Source organism: Pithys albifrons, chromosome Z, assembly GCF_047495875.1.
Source record: "Pithys albifrons albifrons isolate INPA30051 chromosome Z, PitAlb_v1, whole genome shotgun sequence".
Classification (NCBI taxonomy): domain Eukaryota; kingdom Metazoa; phylum Chordata; class Aves; order Passeriformes; family Thamnophilidae; genus Pithys; species Pithys albifrons.
This window is the reverse complement of record NC_092497.1, coordinates 10,763,968-10,785,056: the sequence shown is the minus strand read 5'-3', so window position 1 is coordinate 10,785,056 and position 21,089 is coordinate 10,763,968. Positions and strand designations below refer to the sequence as shown.

The window sequence follows — 21,089 nt, the reverse complement described above, 5'->3', positions numbered from 1 at the left end:
ATGACGTCACGGCTGCGCGCGCCGCCGCCGCCGGAAGCAGCGACCGGGGCCGGGCCGGGAGAGGCGTCGCTTGTCCGGGGTGGGCGGGACCTGGCTGTGACGTCATTTTAGTCACGTGGGCACGGCTGGACTCCCGGGATCAGGAATGTGGGATGTCGGGAAAGGGTGTGTCACCCAGGGGGTGGTCGGGCACTGAACAGGCTTGCAGGGGAAGGGGTGAGAGCGCCGAGGGTGGCGGAGCTCAGAAAGCGCTTCGGGCATGGCAGGGGCTGCGGCGTGTCCTGGGCAGGGACTGGCCCTGTCCGGTCCTGCGGGCCCTGCACTTGGATGAGCCCTGTGAGTTCTTTGCAGCTCAGATGGCCTATGACCAGCACCCAGGGGAGCTTGGCCTTGTCCCCTCGGCCACCAGGGAGGTGGTCCCGTGCAGACCCCCAGGGCCAGGGCTGAGGTCAGCCTGTCCCGGCCTTTGCTGCTGTGTTATCTCAGCCAGTGTGTCCAACCCCACCTCAACGAGGCTTGACACAGAAAGGGACTTCAGGGCATGATCCCGCTTAGTGACACCCACATCATCACTCATGCCCTCTCTGCCTCCAGAAGGCTTTAGACAGAGCATTGGATGTAGAGTCCTGCACGTGCTGAACTGGCAGCGACACGGCCCTTATGCCACTCTCAGCACATCTACAGGGAGGTCTTTGGAGGGGTTGGGTCTCAAGGCATCTACTCCGAGCAGTACGATCCCTTCTTCTGAGAGGCACTGTCCACAGCAGAGCACTCCACTGTGGCATACAGAGGGCTCCCTGAACCAGGGAAACCCCAGGGCCCTGCCCCTCCAGCCCACTCACTGGCCCTTCCAGCCAACAAGCTGGTAACTGGAAATAGTCACAGGCTCTGCTCCAGAGACACGATTGGTATTTGGCTTGATTGCCAGAATTTGCAGGGCCAAGTCACGTCCTGGCAAAGGAGATCCCAGAGGAGGAAATGGGGCAAGAGTTTTGTCTCTGCCTAGGGTTTCATAGCTTCTTTGCAAAACAGCTCAAAGGCAGACCACCTGGCCCAGAGAAAGTCACATCTCACTCTGTGAGACAGAAGCATCCACCCACAGCCCCTGTGTTTCTTTCAATTACAGCTCTGAGGGAGTCTGCTCACTTGGTCAACACCTCCTGGGAGGTCCCTCCTGGGTGAGGATGCCCAGGACCCACTGAGAGGTGGGGGACAAAGGCTGGGACTTGGCAGCTGGGAGATGTGGCTCTGATGGCTGCAGCATCACAGATCTGGCTCTCGTGGGTCATAACACAAGCTGTAACCAGGGACATCACCTGGCAGCCCCAGCCTCACCGCATTTGGATTCTGCTGATGTGCAGGAGGAATGCTGAGCTGGGTGGGGGCTGGGGCAGATGCCCAGTGGGTTTCTAACCTGAAGTGAGACACAAGCCTCTTAGGGCAGAACAGGGCATGGTACTGCCCTTAGGGCTGAGAAAGAGGAGCTTAGGGCTCTCAGTGGTGGCAGGTGCTTAACAGAGGCTTTGGGGACATGCTGGATATCCCAGCCCCCTGCTCCCTCCCACAGAGACCTGCTGAGCCCCCTTTCCTCCCACCAGGCCATGGCTCCAACACTTGTGATATTCCTGGCTCTGCTGACCATCCAGCGCAGGCTGCAGCACCAGGACCAGGCCAACATGGACATGGCCAAAGGGATACAAGAGCGTGAGGAATATCTGCATCTTGAGATGACTCGGCTGATGCAAGAGACTGAGGGGAGCAGAGGCAAGTGGAAGCTCTAGCAGCAAGGATAAGAGTGATAACCAGGAGAAGAAGCTCAAGGGTGCCCAAAATGGTGTCAGCTATTTGTGCCTACCTCATCACCAATGAAAACATCCAAAGTAAAGCTGGATAGGGCTTTGAGTAACCTGATCTAGTTGAGATTGCAGGTAGGTCAAACTAGATGGCCTGTAAAGGTCCCTTCCAACCCCAACTATTCTGTGATTCTGTGATTCTAATCCAGGAGCTGCCTGGCACATGAAGCATGGAACAGTGTGATAGAATCATGACCAGTGATAATATCATCTCCTAACACAATAACACGAAGTTCACAAAAATGGTCATCCTAGCCCAGACTACAAGGACAATAAGCATCAATATTGGAAGACATCCTGTGAAAAAGGCATTACATAACAGAACCCTGAGAACAAGTGTTTTTTATTTATTTTCTTTTGCTCTGAAAGCCAATAAATCATCATTGGGACCAGCAACTATTAAGTCAATACAATGAATGCTCCCCAAGAGTCCCTTGCTGCCTTGCTGTCTTGCTGCACAGTTGCTCCAGTGATGGTCTCAAGGCCCCTGAGCATGTGGAGCAGGGACCACACATCCTCCTGCACTGCACCCTCCACCCTCAGAGGCAGCACAGCCCTGGTGTGGGATGCAGTACAGAGCACTGCATGTGGGGCATACATATCTCATACAGAAATGAGGCAGCACCACATGTTTTTAGTGTCCATGTTTCCCTTCAGCTGCCTCCTCTGCTGTATTTGACAAGTCTGTAATAGCAACTTGGGGACTGGGAGATTTGTGTGACACTTGGCTTTAGGCTGCCTGACCTGTTTTGAAAACCCCCAGAGCCTTGCAACAAACTGTGTGCAGCTTGGCAACACGGCTCTTCTGGTCCTCACCCCAAAGTCTCAAGCTGTAAGTGCAGGGAGGGACTGAGAGTGACAGTGGTCTGTGCCTGTCTCTGCACAGTTTGACATATGCCTCAGGTGTTCTTTGTGTGGTACTCCCCCTTCAGCGTGTAGTTCAAAGGTACTGAGCAGGAAGGATTCAGAGATGAAATGAGGCACCAGAGAGACGAGAAAACTGGGGCAGAGAGCAGAGGTGAAGGGCTGCCAGAGGTTAATGTGGTGGTTTATCAATGGGGTGGCAGCCCATGGCAGGGCTAAAAGCTCTTTGGGGAGATCTTCAGATCTGTCAGGCCAAGATAAACAAATCCAAAGGTTAAAATTCAATGGGAGAGGTGCAGAGAGAGAGGAAGGGAGGAGGGGACAGGCATTTTGGTCCTCAGCGTGGATCTGTAATGCGTGTGGAGATACATGCCTCTAGGTCAAGCTCCCATTCCATCAGTTCCACAGTGCCTCAGCCTCCCAGGGATTTCCCTGGCTGCTTTATTTCTCTGCAGGGCCACGACAGGGGAAGGAGATGCATGGGAGAAGGGAGGAAATGTAAAGCTTTGCTAAAGTGCGAAATGCCTCATGTCTTTCCCAGGTAGAGCATCACCTGGGAACAGCAGTCAGGATATTACTGCCAAACTACAGATAGTTTGAAGGAATGAAAAGGCCCTTGCAGAGTGGTGTAAATGGTTGAGTCAAATGGACTGGTCCAAACCAGGAGGTAGTGGCAGCTAATGGGGAAAAAACAGTGGGTGTGAAAGGGCTCTTTGTCCCAGCAGGAAGGCAACAGAGGCTGGGCACTGGGACGCACCCTGACCAGAGTGCAGGGTAGACTTGTTTGCAGTGCAGGGTGCAGGCTCCCAGGGACGAAGTGCTTTTATACTCTGGTTCTTTTTAAAGCCAGACAATCCCCTGCCTGAAAGGTGTTTTGACCAAACAAATGAATGGTTCAGCTGGTGCACTGCAGAAAAACAAGGTGGACCCAAGGAGGAGCTCCAGCCCTTGTGCAGGGACAGCTCAGCAGTCCAAGACAGTATGTACTGTCCTCCCCTCCTGCTCATCCAGACTGGGAGGCTGCAGCTCATGACAGGTCTTGCACCCATTGAAGGCTGAACAGAAAATGAGCACACCACACATGGAGAGCATTTTTAGCCAAAAATGGGTAGTACAAAATTGCCGGGCCAGGGAGAGGGCAAGAGGCCAGCAGCACCTGGACAGGAAAGAGATGCAATGTCACCACCCTCCTTTCCTGAGCTGAGAGGCACAGCAAATAAAGGAAAGCAGATAACAAAAGTTATCCCTGCCGGTCGCTCGCTGGGACGATGGCCTGGCTTGACAAGGGGTCAGCGTGAATTGTGTTTCCTGTCAGTATGTGGCTGTGCTTTTACAGGGATATCCGCTGGGTACTGTGGGATAACAGGACTCAGCGCATACCATGGAGGGGCCCAAGGCAAAGGGCAAGACTAGATCATGACTTTGGGCATTCCCAGGAAATCCAGCCTGTTTTGGTGACAGCAATGAGACACATCTGGCTACTCTTCAATTTGTGTTGGAGAAAATACTGTGAGCCAGGAGGCTGAACACTTTGGGAAGTAGTTGTCTGCTGCATTGGTATTTGCTAGCTTACACATCTGTCCCTCAGGCAGGCAGTCAGTCAGTGGTAATAGAAAATGCAACTAGTACACAGGGTGAGCAAATCCCAGACAGGGAGAAGACCTGATAATTAATAAGGTGTGCATGCATGCTCATGTGCTTGTATGTTTCCTCTGTGTCACCAACTGCACTGAAGCAGACTCCATGGAGAGGTCAAAGAGCTTGTGGCTTCCCCAGGAGCCAAGCAGGTAGCATGCAGACTGTGGGAGGGGACACACTAGTGACAGTCTATCACTGTACTTGAAGAGGATCGTGAGTTTGGGCCAAATTTGAGATGCAGAGGTTTTCTCTGAATCCCATGGAAGCAATGGAGATGAGGGAACACAGCCCAAACCATGTGGTTATCATTCTGAGCCCCCCATGGCTGCAAAGGACATCTGGGTATGCTGGCCATACTCACCCTGCAGAGCCTTCTTCCATGAACTGGGCAGGGAGACCCCCACCTCACCTCCCAGTGCCTGTGCCTGTGCCCACCCACAATGACCAAATGCAGCCATCCATCTTGTCAAACTGCTTTAATATTTGGACATGAAGACAGGACAGAGCCAGTCAGGCTGTGCACAGACAAGATGCCCCCGAGCCATGTTGTATGGCTGCAGGGCCTCCCTTCTCAATGGATGTGTGGATTTGGCCAAGATGCAGTTCAGCTGATGACATCCTGAGCATGCCAGCGGGGTGCACGTGTTGGGTAGGGAAGAGGGTTGGGGGCTCTTCAGGGCAGCTCAGAGGTTGTTCAGCTCCAACAAGGTCTGGTCCAGGACCTGGTGGATCCCCACGTTCTCCTCTTTGGCACTGGCCAGGCTCTCTGTGAATGCAAGGGACACCCAGCCACACACACAGACACAACCCAAGGATACCCAGGTGCAGCCAGACCCATGCACATCACACCAAGCACAGACACACGCACACAGACAGACATTTCAGTACAGCAATGGCCTCCAAGCCAAACGGGGCATTCTCGGTGGAGCAGAGTCCACACAAACAGCCCCAAATCTGACAGGGATGAGTCCAGCCACTCTGGGGCCTGCTAGGGCAGCCAGGCCAGTCAGGCTGGTCACTGGGGCAGGCAGTTACCGCTCTTCAGCATTTCCATCTTCCCATGGTGCCCCGTTGCCCATGGCTGAGCCTTCTGCAGCGCAGGTGCTGCTGGCAAGTACCATTTTTTGGCCAGCCCCAGGGCATCGGCAGTGGCCGGCTGTGGGCACATGCACAAACCCTTGGCCAGTGAAAGCAGAGAGCCAGTGCCTGCTGCGTGACCCAGCAGTGCCCCATGAAGAAAAGGAGAGAGACAACAGCCCAATAACAGTCCAGGAGGGCAGGCAGAGAGGATAACAGAGAGATAAGGAGCACAGCTAACAAGGCGACAGGGATGAGCTCTGCCAGGCAGCCTGCTGCCAAGGCAGCCTCCTCTGCTGTTGACTTCCAAATGGCATCCTCCTTCCCCCAAGATGGTGGTGAAAGAAGAGCTTTGCCTACTCAGCACTATCTCCCACTGTGCCCTGCTGGGGTCTTCCCTGTCCTCTGCCTCAAGTTTGGGGCAGTGTGTGCTGCTGGGTCCTCAGCTCCTATCCTAGTGATCACAGCACCCTGCAGAGACCCCTTTCTGAGACAATCCTCTCTGCACAGTTTGGAATGGCCACAGTGAGGAGGAAGAGGCTGCCCACCAACTCCTGGGAGAAGGGGAGGAAGGCAGCGCTATAAACAACTACCTCCGTGGAAGAGCCAGTCTAATGCCAGAGGACAGCCCTCACCATGTGGGCATCCCAGGACATCACAAAACCCCTCATTTCTCTACCACAAAAAACCAATCAGGCTCCAGAGGGGCTCCCTGTCCCCCCACAGGCAGAGTAGTTACCCCTGTGAGGATAAACCAAGATTTCACACCTCGCCTTGCCCCAGTGGGGAGCAGGTAGGGGCTCCCAGCCCTGAGCCAGCCTGGCCAAAATGGGGCAGGGAGGCTGGGCCGAGGCCGGGAGCTCTGGGCAGCTCAGTTGTTAAGTTCAGTAAGGATGACCCGCAGCTCGTTAGTGAGAACACGGTTTTTCTCGGCCTCCTGCTGAGAGCGCTCTAGAGAAATTGAAGACATCAATGCAGCACAGGAAAGAGAGAGAAAAAAGTGAGTTAGTGAAAAGAGACAGCATTCCCCAAAGCCCTCGATGAAAACACCACAGACGTCCACCCAGCAGCAGGGATCAGCTGAACTGGCAGGAGGAGGCATCCAGTCCTGGCAGAGCGACAGGTTTGTAGGTCCATCAATTTGAGAACTGGATTCTGAGGACCATAGTGTGGTGAGGAAGACAGAAGGGTATCAGGACAAATTTAGGGATCACAAGAGATCACTGCTGAAGAGTAGCACCAGCCCTTTCACCAGGGGAAGGTGATGCGGGACACATGATAAGGCTGAGATTGCTGCTTGCAGGCAATGCCTGGGAGTGGCAACAGCAAATGGACAGGACCAGGGCTAACCCTGCTATTTCGTGCCAAAGAATTATGGAGAAGATGGCATGAGATGAGGAAAGCTGTGTATGAGAGCCAGAGGGTAGCTGGGGTCAGGACAGAGGGCCCTGTCCCACTCAGCCTGGCAGTGCAGGAGCTTCTCACGTCTCAGCCATGGTCAGCCCACGGGTCCCATAGCTGTGAGCTGCCTGCAACCACCTCCTACCACACCACTGATAGCACCCGCATGAGACAGGCAGGAGATGAGGGACAGAGTGGCATGAAGAAAACAAAGGAGAAACCAATGTTGAAACTTTATTGAAACCAACTCATTAACCAGAAGGACAGAACATAAAAGAAAAGTCATGAGATGCAAACTGAAGAGCAATGTGCAAAGGACAGAAGGCGGGGTGAGGGAGGAGCTGGGGGTCGCCTGCCTGCCAAGGAAGGTGTCTGCACAGTCAGGGCCAACCCTCTATCCCTCAAGCCTGAGCTTTGGCAGTGTAGGTGCCACTTCCCCAGTGCAGATCATCCCCATCCTGGGACCATCAAGCAGCACCAGGGGACTTTGCTGGGGGTATGTGGTAGAAAAACGGCCCCCGATCCCCGGAACTGCAGGGTCCCCAGTGTTTCTGCTGCTGGGGAGCCAAGGAGCGAGCTGCTGGAGCAAAAGGCTTCTGGACACAGCCCTGATCCCTACTGGGAAATACTGTGGCATGGACCTACCATACAGGCAATGTCCAGCCAGCATGTGGGGCTTCATGGGACTGCTCTTACCAAACAGCTCCAAGCACCTACAACTTGTCTCCCCAAAGAGGGGTACAGCGGGAACACCCCAGGCCGGCTCCTGTCCCAAAGGAGCCGACAGACAGGCACAGGCTAGGAAGGACAGAGGAGGACGGAAAGGGTAGTAGGGAGAGAGGTGGGATGGCCAGGCAGGCAGGTAGCTGAGCTGGGGAGGGGAGAGGCAGGTGGAGAGGAGGTGCAGTGCTGGTGCCCAGCGTGGGGCTCAGAGGGAGGTGATGTCGTTAAGTGCATTGTCCAGCTCCTCACTGATGGCTTTGTACTTCATCTTCTGCGCATACACTTCATCTGCAGATGGGGGCAAGCAGGGGGCAGATGGTGGAGCAGAGTGTGGGGCACAAGGTGGAGAGAGAGAGTGGCTGTGAGCGGCAGGCTGAGGGCAGCAGGAGCATGCAGGCACAGGCAGCATGGATGTGACCCCATTCCCCACCCAAGGGCAGAGCCCACACCTCAGCTCTGCACTCCTGCACCAGACACCATAGCATCCAGCCTTTCACCTCCCACAACCCCTGCCCACCCCCTCACCCCAGCCAAGCCCTGTCCAGCCCCAGCAGAGGCATGGTGTGGCCAAGCGCTGCCCCGGGAAAGAGGAACACAGAGCAGGCAGGGACATTTTACCTTCAAGGTCATCAATGGTCTTCTCCAGCTTTGCCACAGACCTCTCTGCAAACTCTGCACGGGTCTCAGCCTATGGAAAGCATAGTGGGAAGAAGGTGAGCTGCATGGCACAACAGGGGTGTTGCAGGCTGCACTGCACTCCAAATCTGCCACATTTGCACCTCTGGTACCCTTCTTCACAAGCACTACCACAGTAAAGGCAATAGACAAGAAAATTCAAGGGCCCCATGGAGCCTCACACCCTAAACCAGAATAGACTAATGGAGGGGCATCCCAGACCCAGGCACCTGCTATGCTGCAGGGCTGCAATTACTTGGTAAACTGTGAGAAGACATGGGCATAACAGGGTAAAAATCCATTCATGATGGCAAACTCATGCCTGCACTGATGCAGTGGCAGCCCTACACCCCTTACCTCCTTCAGTTTTTCCCCAAGAAGCTTGATTTCCTCTTCATACTTGTCCTCCTTAGTGGAATACTGCAGAGACAGAGACAGGCACCTGTGAGCCCCAGGAAATGTCTTTGGCTGTCCTTCACCCCAGCAGGAGACCACAGCACCCCCAAACTGCATGCACTCTGCCCAGCCCCAGCAGCCTCACTGGGTCCTACCTTGTCAGCCTGGGCCTCCAGAGACTTCAAGTTGTTGGTGACAATTTTCAGCTCCTCCTCTAGGTCACCACATTTACTACATCCCAAGCAGGGCCGGCAGGAGTGAGGGAGTGGGGCCAGAGGGCAGGAGAAAGGCAGGAGCAGAAAGAACAGGCACAGGGAAGCAGGAGAGAAAGAGAGAAAACAAGTTGAGAGAGAAGAAACTCAGTGCAGGTGGACAAGGAGCAGAGTCACTGCGAGCAGGAGCTGCTGGAATGCATCTGTTCATCCATTCCTTGTGCTTCCTTGCACGGACACCTCGTGCATTACCACCAGCCAGGCTCTCACTGTCCCCACCAAGGGAAGCAGGGATGGACGGATGGAGGAGCATGCCCAGCCTGTACCCGCTGGAGAGGGAGGTGAGGGGAGGCCATTGGTGGAAGTAGTGGTGCAGAAGAGAGAGGTAGCTCGCACGGTTCGAGAGACAGCGACAGAGAGAGGGGGGCTGCTGCACATTGCCCCGTGCCCCTGACCCAGTACCTCTTCCTCTGAGGCAATGAGGGATTTGAGAGACTGGTCCATGGTCCGCAGCTCTTCTTCCAACTGTCTCACTCGGCTGGGGTGGAAGAGGGGCACCCCAGGGAGGGGGGACAGCAGAGAACAGGGTCAAGAATGTGATGCTGGTGGGTTGGTACCACCCTACCCCCAGCCTGTGATCCCAAGGACCATCCTGATGACAGACCCTGCCACTCCCAAGGAGGGACATCCCCATCCCCATGTCTGCTAGGGCTTTAGGGAAAGGGCTGTGTGGGACCCCTGCACGCTGCCCGCTGGGGGCCTGCTTACCTCTCTGCCACCTCTGCCCTCTCTTCTGAGCGCTCCAGCTCTCCCTCAAGGACGACCAGCTTGCGAGCAACCTGTTGATGGCAGCAAGAGGCATGTGTTGGCTCTGTGCTTGCCCCATTTGGGGGCACAGGGCTGCAAGGTGGTGGCTCTGGGTGCTTCCAGAAGGTCAAGACTGGGGAAGGGGGTACGCACCTCCTCATATTTGCGGTCAGCCTCCTCCGCTATGTGCTTTGCCTCCTTCAGCTGCATTTCCTGGAGCTCCATCTTCTCCTCATCTTTCATGGCCCTGTTTTCGATGACCTTCATGCCTCTGAGGAAAGCCCAAGCCAGAAGATGTTACTGCTGTAGGTGAAGGTGGCATCTGTACCTCCTGCCCACTGTACCCTAACTCTACCAGTCTCCAGCTCCAGAGGCGTGGGACATTGCTTGTGGATGACAGCACTTGCTGGCCACCCCACACAGTATGGTCACACTAGCAGTACCCCAAAAATGCTCCTGTGCACAATGACAATGGAGGTGGCCCCACGGCTATGTCCCAGAGTGAGGAAATGTGACTGTGATGGCCCTCAAACAGGCAGGTCCTGAACTTATCTTTAAGTGGTTGAAAGTGTGTAGCCCAGGATGAGCCAGCCACAGCTTTCACAAAAGCAGCTTGACAGGCCAGCAGCCTTCAAGGAAATGCTATAAAACATCCCATGGCAAGGCCTCACTCATTCTAGGTTATGCTTACAAACAGGGGGCTACCAAACCCCGGTGAACCCCCATAGAATGGACTCCTGCAGACTCTTCTCTCACCCAGATCCTGTTGCTCAAACTGGTCTCTGCCAATGGAGGAAAGAGCTTATGTCACTGTCAGGAACACTGTGACATGTGTGGGCACTCCATACAACTTGAGTACCCTTGCCTGCACAGCTCCTGTCTGTGGTACCTCTTGCCATGAAGATTGGGCAAAACACGCTTTGTAGGATTGTTTTTAAATGAGGCTGGTTTGTTCTCAAATCTGACTTTAGTTCCCAGCCACAGATGTTCCCTCCAGGGTTATTGTTGAGCCCTCAAGCAAAGGGGGCTTCTCTGAGAAAGAAAACATGCTCCTAGCTTCCTCTGGCTTTGGATAGAGTCTGGTGTTTTCATAATTACCAGATAAATTTTTTCAGGATTTTGAATGTGCCCTGGAAATTTCAGTCTTTTTAAGAATGCCTGTTCCTGGAGGATATCTTTGCACTGTGGTTTTGCTCTCTCCCTCTGGAGTCTGCAGGAAAACCACCACAAACCCCATGAATTCACTTCAGAAGAACCTCGCTGCAAAACCAAGGGGGCTACCTACAATCCATGGTGCCCTGATACCACCCTCAGTGTCCCTTCCCATCACACCTCTCGCTCTCATCAGCTGCCTTCTCAGCTTCCTCCAGCTTCTGCAGGGCAGTGGCCAGGCGCTCCTGGGCTCGGTCCAGCTCCTCCTCTACCAGCTGGATACGGCGGTTGAGGGAAGCCACTTCAGCCTCAGCCTGGGGGAGCAGAAACCCATCAGTCACCCTGTGTTACAGACATACATATATTTTAAAAAGCATTTTCAGTGTTTACTTCTGCATTTACCATCCAGAATGCCCTTTGGCACTGTGCAACAAGCCACTGCTTGCTGGAATGCGATGCCTGACCACACATTCCTTTGCCTTTCTACAGGGACAACAGGGTTATCCCCATCTCTAGTACTTGTTTGATGCTGACTTCTCCCAGACTTGCAGCCCCAGCCTGCCATGTGCAGCCGCTTCACCATGTCCTCATATCTCTGGCTCTTACCTAGGGAAGGGACAGGGCATGTTCCCTGATGTAAGGTGGCCATAGCAGTTATGCCATCACAGGCATGGTATTTGGGGTTTGCAGAAAAGTGAGTAAAGGGGGAGGAATGCCCTGTGCGGCTTCACTCCCGAAAAGGAGATCGGGAGCCGCTTGTGGATTTCCTGTTTACAGAGGCAGTGGAGTGAGCCGGGAGCTTCTCCTGCGGGAACCCCCCTTGCCCTGTGCAACAGGACAGCCTGAAGCCAGCACGGAGCCCCCCCAGCTGATGTACAGCACAGCGCCGGGGGCAGTGGAGCGAGTCGCCCTCAGCAGGCTGGCGCCCGGCCAAGATGCGGCTGGCAGAACCCACTGGACCAGAGCCCTCCTTTTCTCAGGCTCCCCACGCACAGGCCTGGGAGCTGAGGCTGGCCAGAACCAGTGGCCCTGGCCCTCCGCCAGGCCCTTGACGCCTGGCCTCGCACTCTTTCCAGTTGGTAAAGGGCTCCTGCTCCATCGCCAGCCGGGAAACGCTGCCTCAGCAGCTCTCAGCTCCACCTCCCAGCGAGTGGAGGGCAGTGCAAGGAGGACCTCACTCAGATACAAAGCGATGGGTGTCGATGAGACCTCAGCGTGGATAGCAGCCCCATGCACAAACATGGGGGTAAATGTCTCCTGCTTATATACAGGCTGAGGCAGGAGTGGCCGGCTGCAGTGCCCAGCCCCATCCAGTCTCATACTCCAGCGCTGGGAATGCCCTGGGGGGAACATTAGCCAAGCAGAGGGACCACAGGAGCAGTGAGGGGCTGTCACTCTGCACGGCCCCACTGAGCACCCTGGATCCCCTGTGAAAAGTCAGCAGAATGGGGACACGCGCAGCCAGCACTACTCCGAGAGGGTGGCCAGGCCCACAGCTGGCACAACAGCCGCCTCTGCCCCACGAGCACCCTTTTCTCCGGACTGTCTGAGAGCTTATCCCTTGCCATACTGCCCAGTGGGGAACTGGGGCGGGCCCCCGCAAGGCGATGCTCTGCCTTCAGCATGAGCCGCACCTCGTTGGGTGCTCTTTTTTTTTCCCAGGGAATGACCCCCAAAGACGATCAGAACTGCTCGGATGGACACTGAGGAACATGAGCTCTCTGGCAGCTCCCAGACCAGGGAACCCGATCTGTGGCTGCAGGAAGAGACCATTTCCTCCGCACACAGCCCGAGTGACAACAACCCGGGTACCGCACCCAGCTCTGCCGCTTCTGATATGGTGAGAAAGTGGAATGAGTGGGCATAGGAAACAGAAAGAAAGGACTAAAACAGAAAGCCCCAACTGAAAAGCCAAACCAGGAACACGCTGCAGCTTGGGAATGCCATCCCCTTGCCAGAGTGGAAATTTTGCCTGTGGCCGTTTGAAAGAGTGGCCTGTCTCCACGAAGGGACAGGCTGGAGAGCCTAAAGGCTTTCCGACTGCTGCGGCCCCGGATGGCAGAGCCCGCTGGAAGGCAGACAAGATCCTGGGCTGTGCACGCCAGCCTCCAAGGGAGGAAATCCTTTCCCAGGCTGCGCCCGACCCGAAGAAGAGTCAAGGCAGGGCTTGGCGCTGCCCGCTCCCAGCGGCTCGGGAAGTGCCGGCCGGGGAGCCCCGCTGCATTCAGCATCTCTCTGGCGCACGACTCACGGAGAAGGGAGGCAGCTGGAAGAGGCTGCCCGCAGGCAGGGACGCTGCCCGAAGCCCCCTGCCCCGGGGTCCCTTGCCAGCTGGGTGGCAGCTCCACCTGGCTCCCCCGAAGCCTCCCCGCGCTGCGCCGCGCTCCGCCCCGGAGTCAGCCAGCCCGGCTACCGGGGCGAGGGCCGTGGCGGGGCCGGGGCCGGAGCCGACCCGCCGGGAGGGATGCTGGCAGCGGGGCCGGAGCCGGTGGGGAATCCCGGTAAGCCGCCGGGATGCCCCCTGCTCGCCGCCCCCTCTTAGCATCCCAGCGGCCCTTACCCGCTCCCGGGCCTGCCGCTCGGCATCGGCCTCCCTCTGCAGGTGCTCGGCGCGTTCCTCCGCCTCGTCGGCCACCTGCTGCAGGCTCTGGATCTTCTTCTTGACGGCATCGATGGAGCTGGCGCTGGCCATGGCGGGGGCTGCCGGCGGGGAGGCCACACCGCCGAGCCCTTTATGGGATCCGCCCGGCTCGGGCAGGAAGCGCTCAGGCAGCGGCCGCTCCCGCTGCCCGCCCTGCCTCCATCCCTTCCTGCTCCTCCTCCTTCTCCTTCTGCTGCTGCCTCCGACCGACCTGCGGCGCCGCTCCCTCGGGCAGAGTGCGGTGCCCACACCCGGCAGGGGACAGTTCCCACGCCAGGAGGGATGCGCAGTGCCCCTCATCCCAAACAGGACAGAGGGTGCCCCGGGCAGGACGCGTGGTCTTCCCCAGGCTGGAGTCACTGTCTTTGCACTGCTCACCAAGGCAAGATGCACAGTGGCTTCTAGGCAGGGCGCACTGTGCCCCCAGCCTGGGTCAGCGCAATACTCCGAGGCAGGTGCACAGTTGCCTCTGGCAGGACACATGGTACACCCGGGGGGGCACACAGTGGCCCCCATGGCAGGGCACACAGTCCCCCCCCCCATGGCAGGGCACAGTCCCCTCCTTGCCTAGAGCACATGGTGCTCCCCTGGCAGGGATGTACAGTCCCACTGAAATCTCCCAGAGCAATGTAGAGGACCCCAGTGAAACTCGTTTCCAGAAGTCCAGGGAGTTTGTGAGTGCCAAAGCCTGGCTGGCCCCTGAGCCCCCATGGCCACAGGAGCAGTGTGTTCATGTGTGCTCTCCAAGAACTGTCTTCCACACTCCTTGCTACAGAACTGAGAGTCATGGACTTTTTCCCTATAGGAAGTCAGTAAGAGGCATGAAGCAGAGCCCTTTCCAGGACATCCTCCCGGGGTACCTGGGGCTCCAGCCAGGTCCCCAGCATCCATCCTGTTCAGTCCCTTGGCATCTGCTTCCCCAAGTGTAGACCTGGCTGGCAGCCCCCCAGAGATCCACAGGACACATGGAGCTCCCTGCACCCCCCAGCTCCCCTGGGGGCTGTGCCCTTGTAGGAGAGGCCAGTCCCCCTGCTCCTGGCATTCCATCCTAGCTGGGCACATGTCTTGATCTATCAGGAGAAACCTGGCTGGCACTCAATCCTCCCTTAAGAAGCTGTGACAGCTCCTAGGCAGCCCTGACTGCACTTCACACCTGCCTCCAGGGATGCCAATTCCCAGGATGACTCCACCAGCTGCCATCAACTCCAGGGGTCCTGGGGGTGACCCAGCCACACAGCTACCTGTGCCCTGCAGCTCCATATCCCCTTGCCAAGCAGCACTGGAAGAGGCGATGCTGTGGGTTCCCTGGGAGCACATGGCCTTGGGCTTGGCCATGGGCTTGGCTTTGGTCCCGGCCCGTCCTGCCCCATTCCCAGTCTGATGGCTGGGTGCCAAAAGTGCTCCCAAGCCTGGGCCCAGGGCCCAGAGCAGAAACAAGGATTCCTGGCAGCAGTGGGGCAGAGATTGAGTTGACTGAAGGCACATGGGGGACGGACTGGGGGGTAGCCCCCCTGGTTCCACAGTGGCCAGGCTAGGTGCCTTCTGCTGAGGCCCCACCCCGAGATGCAGTCACTTCCCAGCAGAGTCCTGTTCCCTCCCACTAGCTCAGGGAATCACCAAATAAGAGCAAAGTCTTGGCCAGGGAGAGCCACTGGGGCGGGAACATGGGTGAAGCTTTCGGGATCATGGCCTGGGAACGCCAGCTTCCCTACGCCCCTCTAAGGTGGCTGGGGACAAGTCACTGCTGGGGATGGAGGGGGATGGAGGGAGTTGTTCTGGCTAAACCCACTGTCTCAGCTGCACGGTGTCCAGCAGCCTTTGCCTGCATCTTTACCTAGGCACCATGGGCTGTCCCTCCTGGGGACAAGAGGTGATGGGACCACAGTGGCCTTGCACAGCTGCTGGGAAGGGGCTGTCAGCACTGTGGAGTTGTTGATCAGAAGTCAGGCACTCCCTGTTCTGTACCACCATCTGACTCCTCTCCAAGTGCCTGGGGCATCATAATTGCACTCCTTAGTGCAGTCCCAATGGCTTTCGTGCACTGCCATCCAGTGCCAGTGGCAGGACAGTGGCAGGACATTTTTGCCAAGAGCAGGAGGCTGCCTGGATCACTGGTGTGGGCCCTGACCTGCCCAAGGGATGGGGAAGGCAAATACTGTCCTTGCAGCCAGAGGGAGAATGGTGGGTGCGTTTTGGGGATCTGTCTGGTGCTTCCTGCTGGAGCCAGGAGCTGTTCTGCACCTCTCACCAGGGAGGACATGACACCAGCTCTGGCACTTAGAGCTGTCAGCACATTCAGGTCCCTGGCGCAAAGACCTGGTGACTCCCTGAGCCCCACGCATGGTGCAGCTTATTTAGACTTTGGCATGGACCTGAGATGGCTGTGCTGGTTGGCGATGGAGCCCCAGTGCTGCTTCAGCCAGTCTGCAGCCTGACACTGCTCCTTCACCATGCCTCCCGCTCCGGCCCTTCCCTGGAGTGGTTGGTGGCTCCACTGTATCTGCTGCTATGGGACTCCCTGTGCCAAAGCCCAGACTTGCCAGGCCACTGCAGACCAAGAGCAGGGAAACACACCATTCCTGCCCAGGATGACGTTGCACAGCCCACTACCAGCAGCAAACCACTCTGCATCCCATAGCTGACATCTCCCCAGTGCCACTGTTTGCCCCTTCCTCTGAGCCCCACACTGGGAACATCCCATCCACTCTCAGCCACACTGTCCCACACCAGTAGAGATGGAACCAGACCAGTGTGAACCCTGCTATACCACAGCATCCACCCTACCCAGCTTGACACGCTTGCCCCATGCCAGGAAAAATGTGCCCTTCCAGAGGATTTTCAATATTTTGACTAGTTGGTTTAGTATCTAACTAAACCAGAGCTGATCTGTTGGATCAGCAAACAAGACTGGGGAGCCCCCTGGGCACTGCCCAGGGGCTCTGGACTGCCAGAGACATTTGTGTGCTGCTGCTTGTCCTTGTCTGGTCACCCTTGTCCTTGGCGACCACCTCAGAGATTTGACACATCTGCCCCATTTAGCTCCATAAACCAGCTGGGATTGAATTTTTTGTTCTCAATCCTAAAAAGTCTGGCCATGCCCTGTTGGCTGTGCACCAGATGGCTCTCCTTTAGCTTCTCCTCCAGTTTCCAGGGTTGGTTTTCCTCAAAGAAGGGATGGCTATCAAAAGGAGGATTTATTTATAGGGTGTCAAATACTCTGTGTGGCACCACAGGTCGTTATACCCCATTCCCGAGCGGTCCCGTGGCCACACACAGCTGTTCCACCATTCATCCTGGCCAGGCACAAGCCAATTTCAACACCTTCCTAACATCTCCCCAGAGGGATCTATTTCCCAGGAGAAACATCAGTCATGGCACTAAATAAAACTCTTCCTGGCCTTGCCCTTGTCAGGGTACAAGGTGAAACATTGGACCCCAAATTCACACACCCACGTCCCACCCAGAGTCCCCCTCCACCCACCCCAAGCATTCTTCCTTGCAGCCAGCACTCAGTTGCTAACTACAGAAAGAGAGTTTTCAATTTCTCTGCTCTGTTGCTGTTTAATAAGTGCCAGTTTTTCCTAAAAGCACTGCAGAGGTGCGTGTCTGGGGACCTGTGACAGAGCTCAGGACACTGGTCCCCATTAGCTTTGGGGAGCCAGGCTGTTGGCTGCCCACAAAGCTCCAGACATGACCAGTGACTCCAGCACTGCCCACCACAGCTGGCCTGGCCCCCTCATCCCCCACAGGACCCATCAGCCTGGTTCAGTGTCAGCATTGCAGGAATGGGATCCTGACAGTCTTCCCCTCGGATGCTTTCCATATAAGGGCCCCCTCTTCCTTTAACTGCCTCCCCCCTCGATGTCCAGCGCCTGCATGGAGGAGGAGTTGCTGGCATGCCTACTTACGTCTGTAGCTTTCTTCTCTGCCTGCTCTAACTTTTCCTGGGCCTCCTTGACAGACTCAGAGTACTTCTCCACCTCATCCTCGGTGCCCTTCAGTTTCTTCTGCAGGCCCTGCTGTTCCTCCTCCAGCTGGGCAAAGGACAAAAGATGGGGGTCAGGGGCGATGATGGTGTCTGCAAGGCTGGAAAGGGATGACCACCCTCCTCCTGGGGACACCTGTCCTCATCCTGAGGATGCCCTGGCTGTGGGGGCACAACAGAAGCCCACGGACATACTCCCTCCGTCAACTTTGATTTACACCTCCTTGGGGTGTTCTTGGTGTAGAGCAGCCCCCAGCATCCCTGCGTGTGGTGGGGATAAGGGAGTGGTGGTCTCTCTTCCCGTACAGGGGACTGGAGAGCTCCTGACCTGGGAACACAGTTCTGGGGACACCAATCTCTGCCCCTATGTCTGTGTCACGGGGGTGGGCATACACAGTCCCTCTGGCAAAGGGATAGGGAGGTGGCACTGGGATGTTCCACTGAGATAAGGCATGTTTGGGGGCACAACGTGAGGGTTCAGGGGAAATGGACTGAAGCACTGGTCCCTGAAGACAGGGTAAGGTGCTGGGGATGGGGTCCCAGTGAAGTAAGGTCTCAAGGGCTGGCAATCCCAAGATCTGAGATCCACAACCAGGACACCCAGTGGGGCAAGGTCCCCGGGGCAGGACGTCCTTAGGACAGGGAATTCCTGGCTGGACAACCAGTGTGGGGAGGTCCCTGTGGCTAGGTGTTTCTAGAGGGTGGAGGAGGATTCCCAGGATGGAAAATCAGTGGGACAGGGTCCTCTGAGCTGGGCATCCAGCAGGACAGGGTCACCAGCACTGGACTCCCCTAGGGCAGGGAGTCTCCAGGCTGGACACCCAGAAGAACGAGGTCCCCGGGGCTGGATGTCCCTAAAGTGGAGGTTCCCGAGGCAATGCCGAAACCCGTGGGACACCCACCTGCTTGCAGCGGTCCTCTGCCTGCTTCTTGTCAGCCTCCGCTTGCTCGGCGCGGTCGATGGCGTTCTCCTTGTCCAGTTTCAGCATCTGCATCTTCTTCTTGATGGCCTCCATGGTGACGGTGGGTCGGCGGCGGGGCGCGAGACGGCGGCGGGACGCGGAGCACCGGGAGCGGCGGGAGCACCGGGAGCGGCGGGATCACCGGCACTGCGCTCTCCGCCCCGCCGCGCCGACTAAAAGCTGGGGAGGGGCCGCGCTGGGCAGGGGCGGCCCCGGCGCCTCCCCCGCCGCCCGCCAGCACCTTTTAGGGACAGGCTCGCCACCGGCCCTCGCACCGAGCGGGACGGGGGGGCAGCACCTCCGGAGGGCATCGACGTGGCCGCGGCACCGGGCACCCCCTGTCACTGTGCTGTGGGTACCTTGGTGGCACTGGGAGGTGCACAGCCCGAGGCGATGCTCTAGTGGTACCCCAGTGACACTGGGCGAGGGCCATTCCGTAGCACTGTGCTAGGGACACTGCAGTGGATCCGAACACGGGACCCCCTGGGGCACTGAGCAAGGGCTAACCCAGTGGCACTGGCCTCAGTCCAAGCTGGCCTTATGCCGAAGGACATTGCATGGCTATACATTGCTGCCATAGGTATCCTATGTGCCTGGTCACTGCAACCTGGGACCTGAGGGATTTTGCTTGCTGGCACTGGTTTGGGGGCGCCTCAAGAGTTGGCATGGCACATGGGGAACATCTACAGGCTGGCATTCAAGTCTTGAGGACACCTTATGCTGTGATTGCACTCAGGGGCAACCATAGGCTGTGATTGCACTGAGGGACACACTACGCACATGGGGAAAATCTCACAGGAGAGAAATCAGTGGAACCCATGACATCCCCATTCAGCTGTTGGTGGGGCAGGAGGGCCCAGGTCTATGCAGACTTTTTGGTACTCCCCTCCCGCCTTGCACCTTGGTGCCACTGTCCCTTGGCACTCACAGGGACACCTGACACACACACAGCTCATAGGGTGGCATTTCAGGGTGACACAGGACGTGTGGACAGCTTGATGCCCCTCTTCGTCTTTCTGCTCTAGATAAACTGTATTCCACAGGCAAAAAAATGCAAACCGTTTAAATCCCAGCTCCTCCAAAAATAACCTGTGCTTTAATAACGATCGTAAATGCTTCTGGCACATTCCCAGCTAAAGGGTGGACTATGGGTTGGGGGGACTGGAAGGAGCTGGAGGAGGGGTGACAGGAACTGTGTGGCATGAAGGGAGGCTGGGATGGGGTTGGGATATGAGGGGTGCATGGGCTCCCCCAGCCCACTGCCCCTGGGCCACAGCCAGCCCTTGACTGACGCTGCATTTTGGCACCAATGCTCCAAGCAGAGAGGAGTAAAACAGTTTTGAACTGGAGAAAGTGACTTTCTAGCAGCCCTCAGGCCCAGATGGTAGGAGGGCATAGGAGGGATGGAAGCAACCAAGGACCGAGAGGCTGCTGGCTCCAAGGGGAAAGCAGAAGAGCCACTGCTGGACTCAGGAGAGCAGCTACTAGTACTGATAAATATTTGGACACAGAGAATCTGTAACTGCCAGCATGCGGCTTCTGAGGGGAGGGGGAAGATCCATCTCCCATCATTCCCCATTTTCTGTGAGATGTCAGCCTGAAGCAACTTCATGGGCTTGAACAGCCTCAAGGGCGAAGAACAATGATGGACATGGTGCCAACAGCCAGGAAATTGCCCTGGAGCCAAGACAGCCCTCAGATGTTGTCCCCAAAGGATGCTAATTTCCCCTCCTGCCCCATCCCCTTGCTCCAGGTGTCAGTCATGTCTGATGGGCACCCCATGGACTATTCAGGTGTTGAGGCCCACAATTCTGCCCTTACGCCCATCCTCTGGGTAGTTATCTCTAGGATAGGGGGGTGCAGAGGGGTGTGTGTGTGCATGTCCCTCCCATTACTGCCCCATGCTCAGCTTTGTCCTGGGCCAAGGTCTCCAAGGATGACAATCCCTTCCATGTTTCACTCTACAGTCTGACTTTATTCCCAAGAAAAGGCTTGACAACTAATGGGACCTTCCTAGGTGCAATCCATGCTGCAGGTTCTCATCCCATTCTTGGGCTCCTGAAGAAGTCAGGACATGGCTTCCCCGTTCACCTTCAACTTAGTTGGATTTGTCTTCCTGCAAAGGCTCTGGCAATCTCATGATTGTGCCATCCCAGCTTCAAACTTGCACATGTCCTTGCCTTAACCTGCCTGCCAAAATAACCCCTTGACTGGTGTGTGAGATTGAAGGGATTAATCACACCGTGTCCCTCCCCTGGTGTTTATGTTGTACCCAAGCTGGAGGACACAGCAGTGGATGTGCTTGCAGCCCTGTGCCAGTGGTGCTGGGGCTCCCTTGTCCCCAGGACACCAGGATGAGGCTGGGGCTGTTGCCATGCCGTGTCCCCTCAGTGTCCTTGCTGGCTGCTCAGAAGGGCCCCATGCCCAGTCAGTACCTGGGTCACTCCACAGATTGTCAGTGGACAGCTGGGAGGACTGAGATGCCTGTGAGAGCCACAAATCCACCCTGGAGCCTGGCCAGGGGTGAGTGTCCCAGGGGGAACAGCCCCTCCACACCCCCAGGAACATGTCCACAAGAGAACAGGGGTCACTGGCTGGGATACTGTGGGATGCTGCCCTTGCCTCTGCTGATGCTTGTAGCTCCTCACAGGTCTCAAAGGCAGGGGACACGTGCCAACCTCCCCACCGCATCCCTGCCTGCCC

At 56.8% G+C, this 21,089-nt stretch overlaps 1 protein-coding gene across 12 annotated transcripts; it reads right to left on the bottom strand.

Annotated features, from left to right (window-relative positions):
• Nucleotides 1-4,816: 4,816 nt before the first annotated feature.
• Nucleotides 4,817-18,535, bottom strand: TPM2 (tropomyosin 2). 12 transcript variants are annotated; one of them, XM_071580058.1, is made up of 9 exons: nt 18,327-18,535; nt 17,348-17,473; nt 10,979-11,112; nt 9,800-9,917; nt 9,608-9,678; nt 9,302-9,377; nt 8,589-8,651; nt 8,175-8,244; nt 4,817-5,121 (listed from the first exon to the last, which is right to left on the bottom strand). In XM_071580058.1, exons 1-9 carry the CDS (start codon nt 18,438-18,440, stop codon nt 5,039-5,041), a joined length of 855 nt encoding a protein of 284 aa, XP_071436159.1. In that variant the 5' UTR covers nt 18,441-18,535; the 3' UTR covers nt 4,817-5,038. The 12 variants fall into 12 exon arrangements, with proteins under 12 accessions (XP_071436159.1, XP_071436161.1, XP_071436166.1 ...); XM_071580060.1 differs by lacking the exon at nt 9,302-9,377 and adding an exon at nt 8,783-8,858; XM_071580062.1 differs by lacking the exon at nt 4,817-5,121 and adding an exon at nt 5,129-6,383.
• Between the last annotated feature and the right edge of the window lie 2,554 nt (nt 18,536-21,089).

Bases quoted from the DNA above. Each gene is read 5' to 3' on its own strand.
- TPM2 (XM_071580058.1), bottom strand. From the start codon at position 18,440: ATGGAGGCCATCAAGAAGAAGATGCAGATGCTGAAACTGGACAAGGAG. The intron at 11,113-17,347 runs GTAAGTAGGCAT...CTGCTCCCCCAG, and splicing joins CAGAGAAGAAAGCTACAGAC to GCTGAGGCTGAAGTGGCTTC. The intron at 8,652-9,301 runs GTACTGGGTCAG...CTGTCTCTGCAG, and splicing joins TCATTGCCTCAGAGGAAGAG to TATTCCACTAAGGAGGACAA.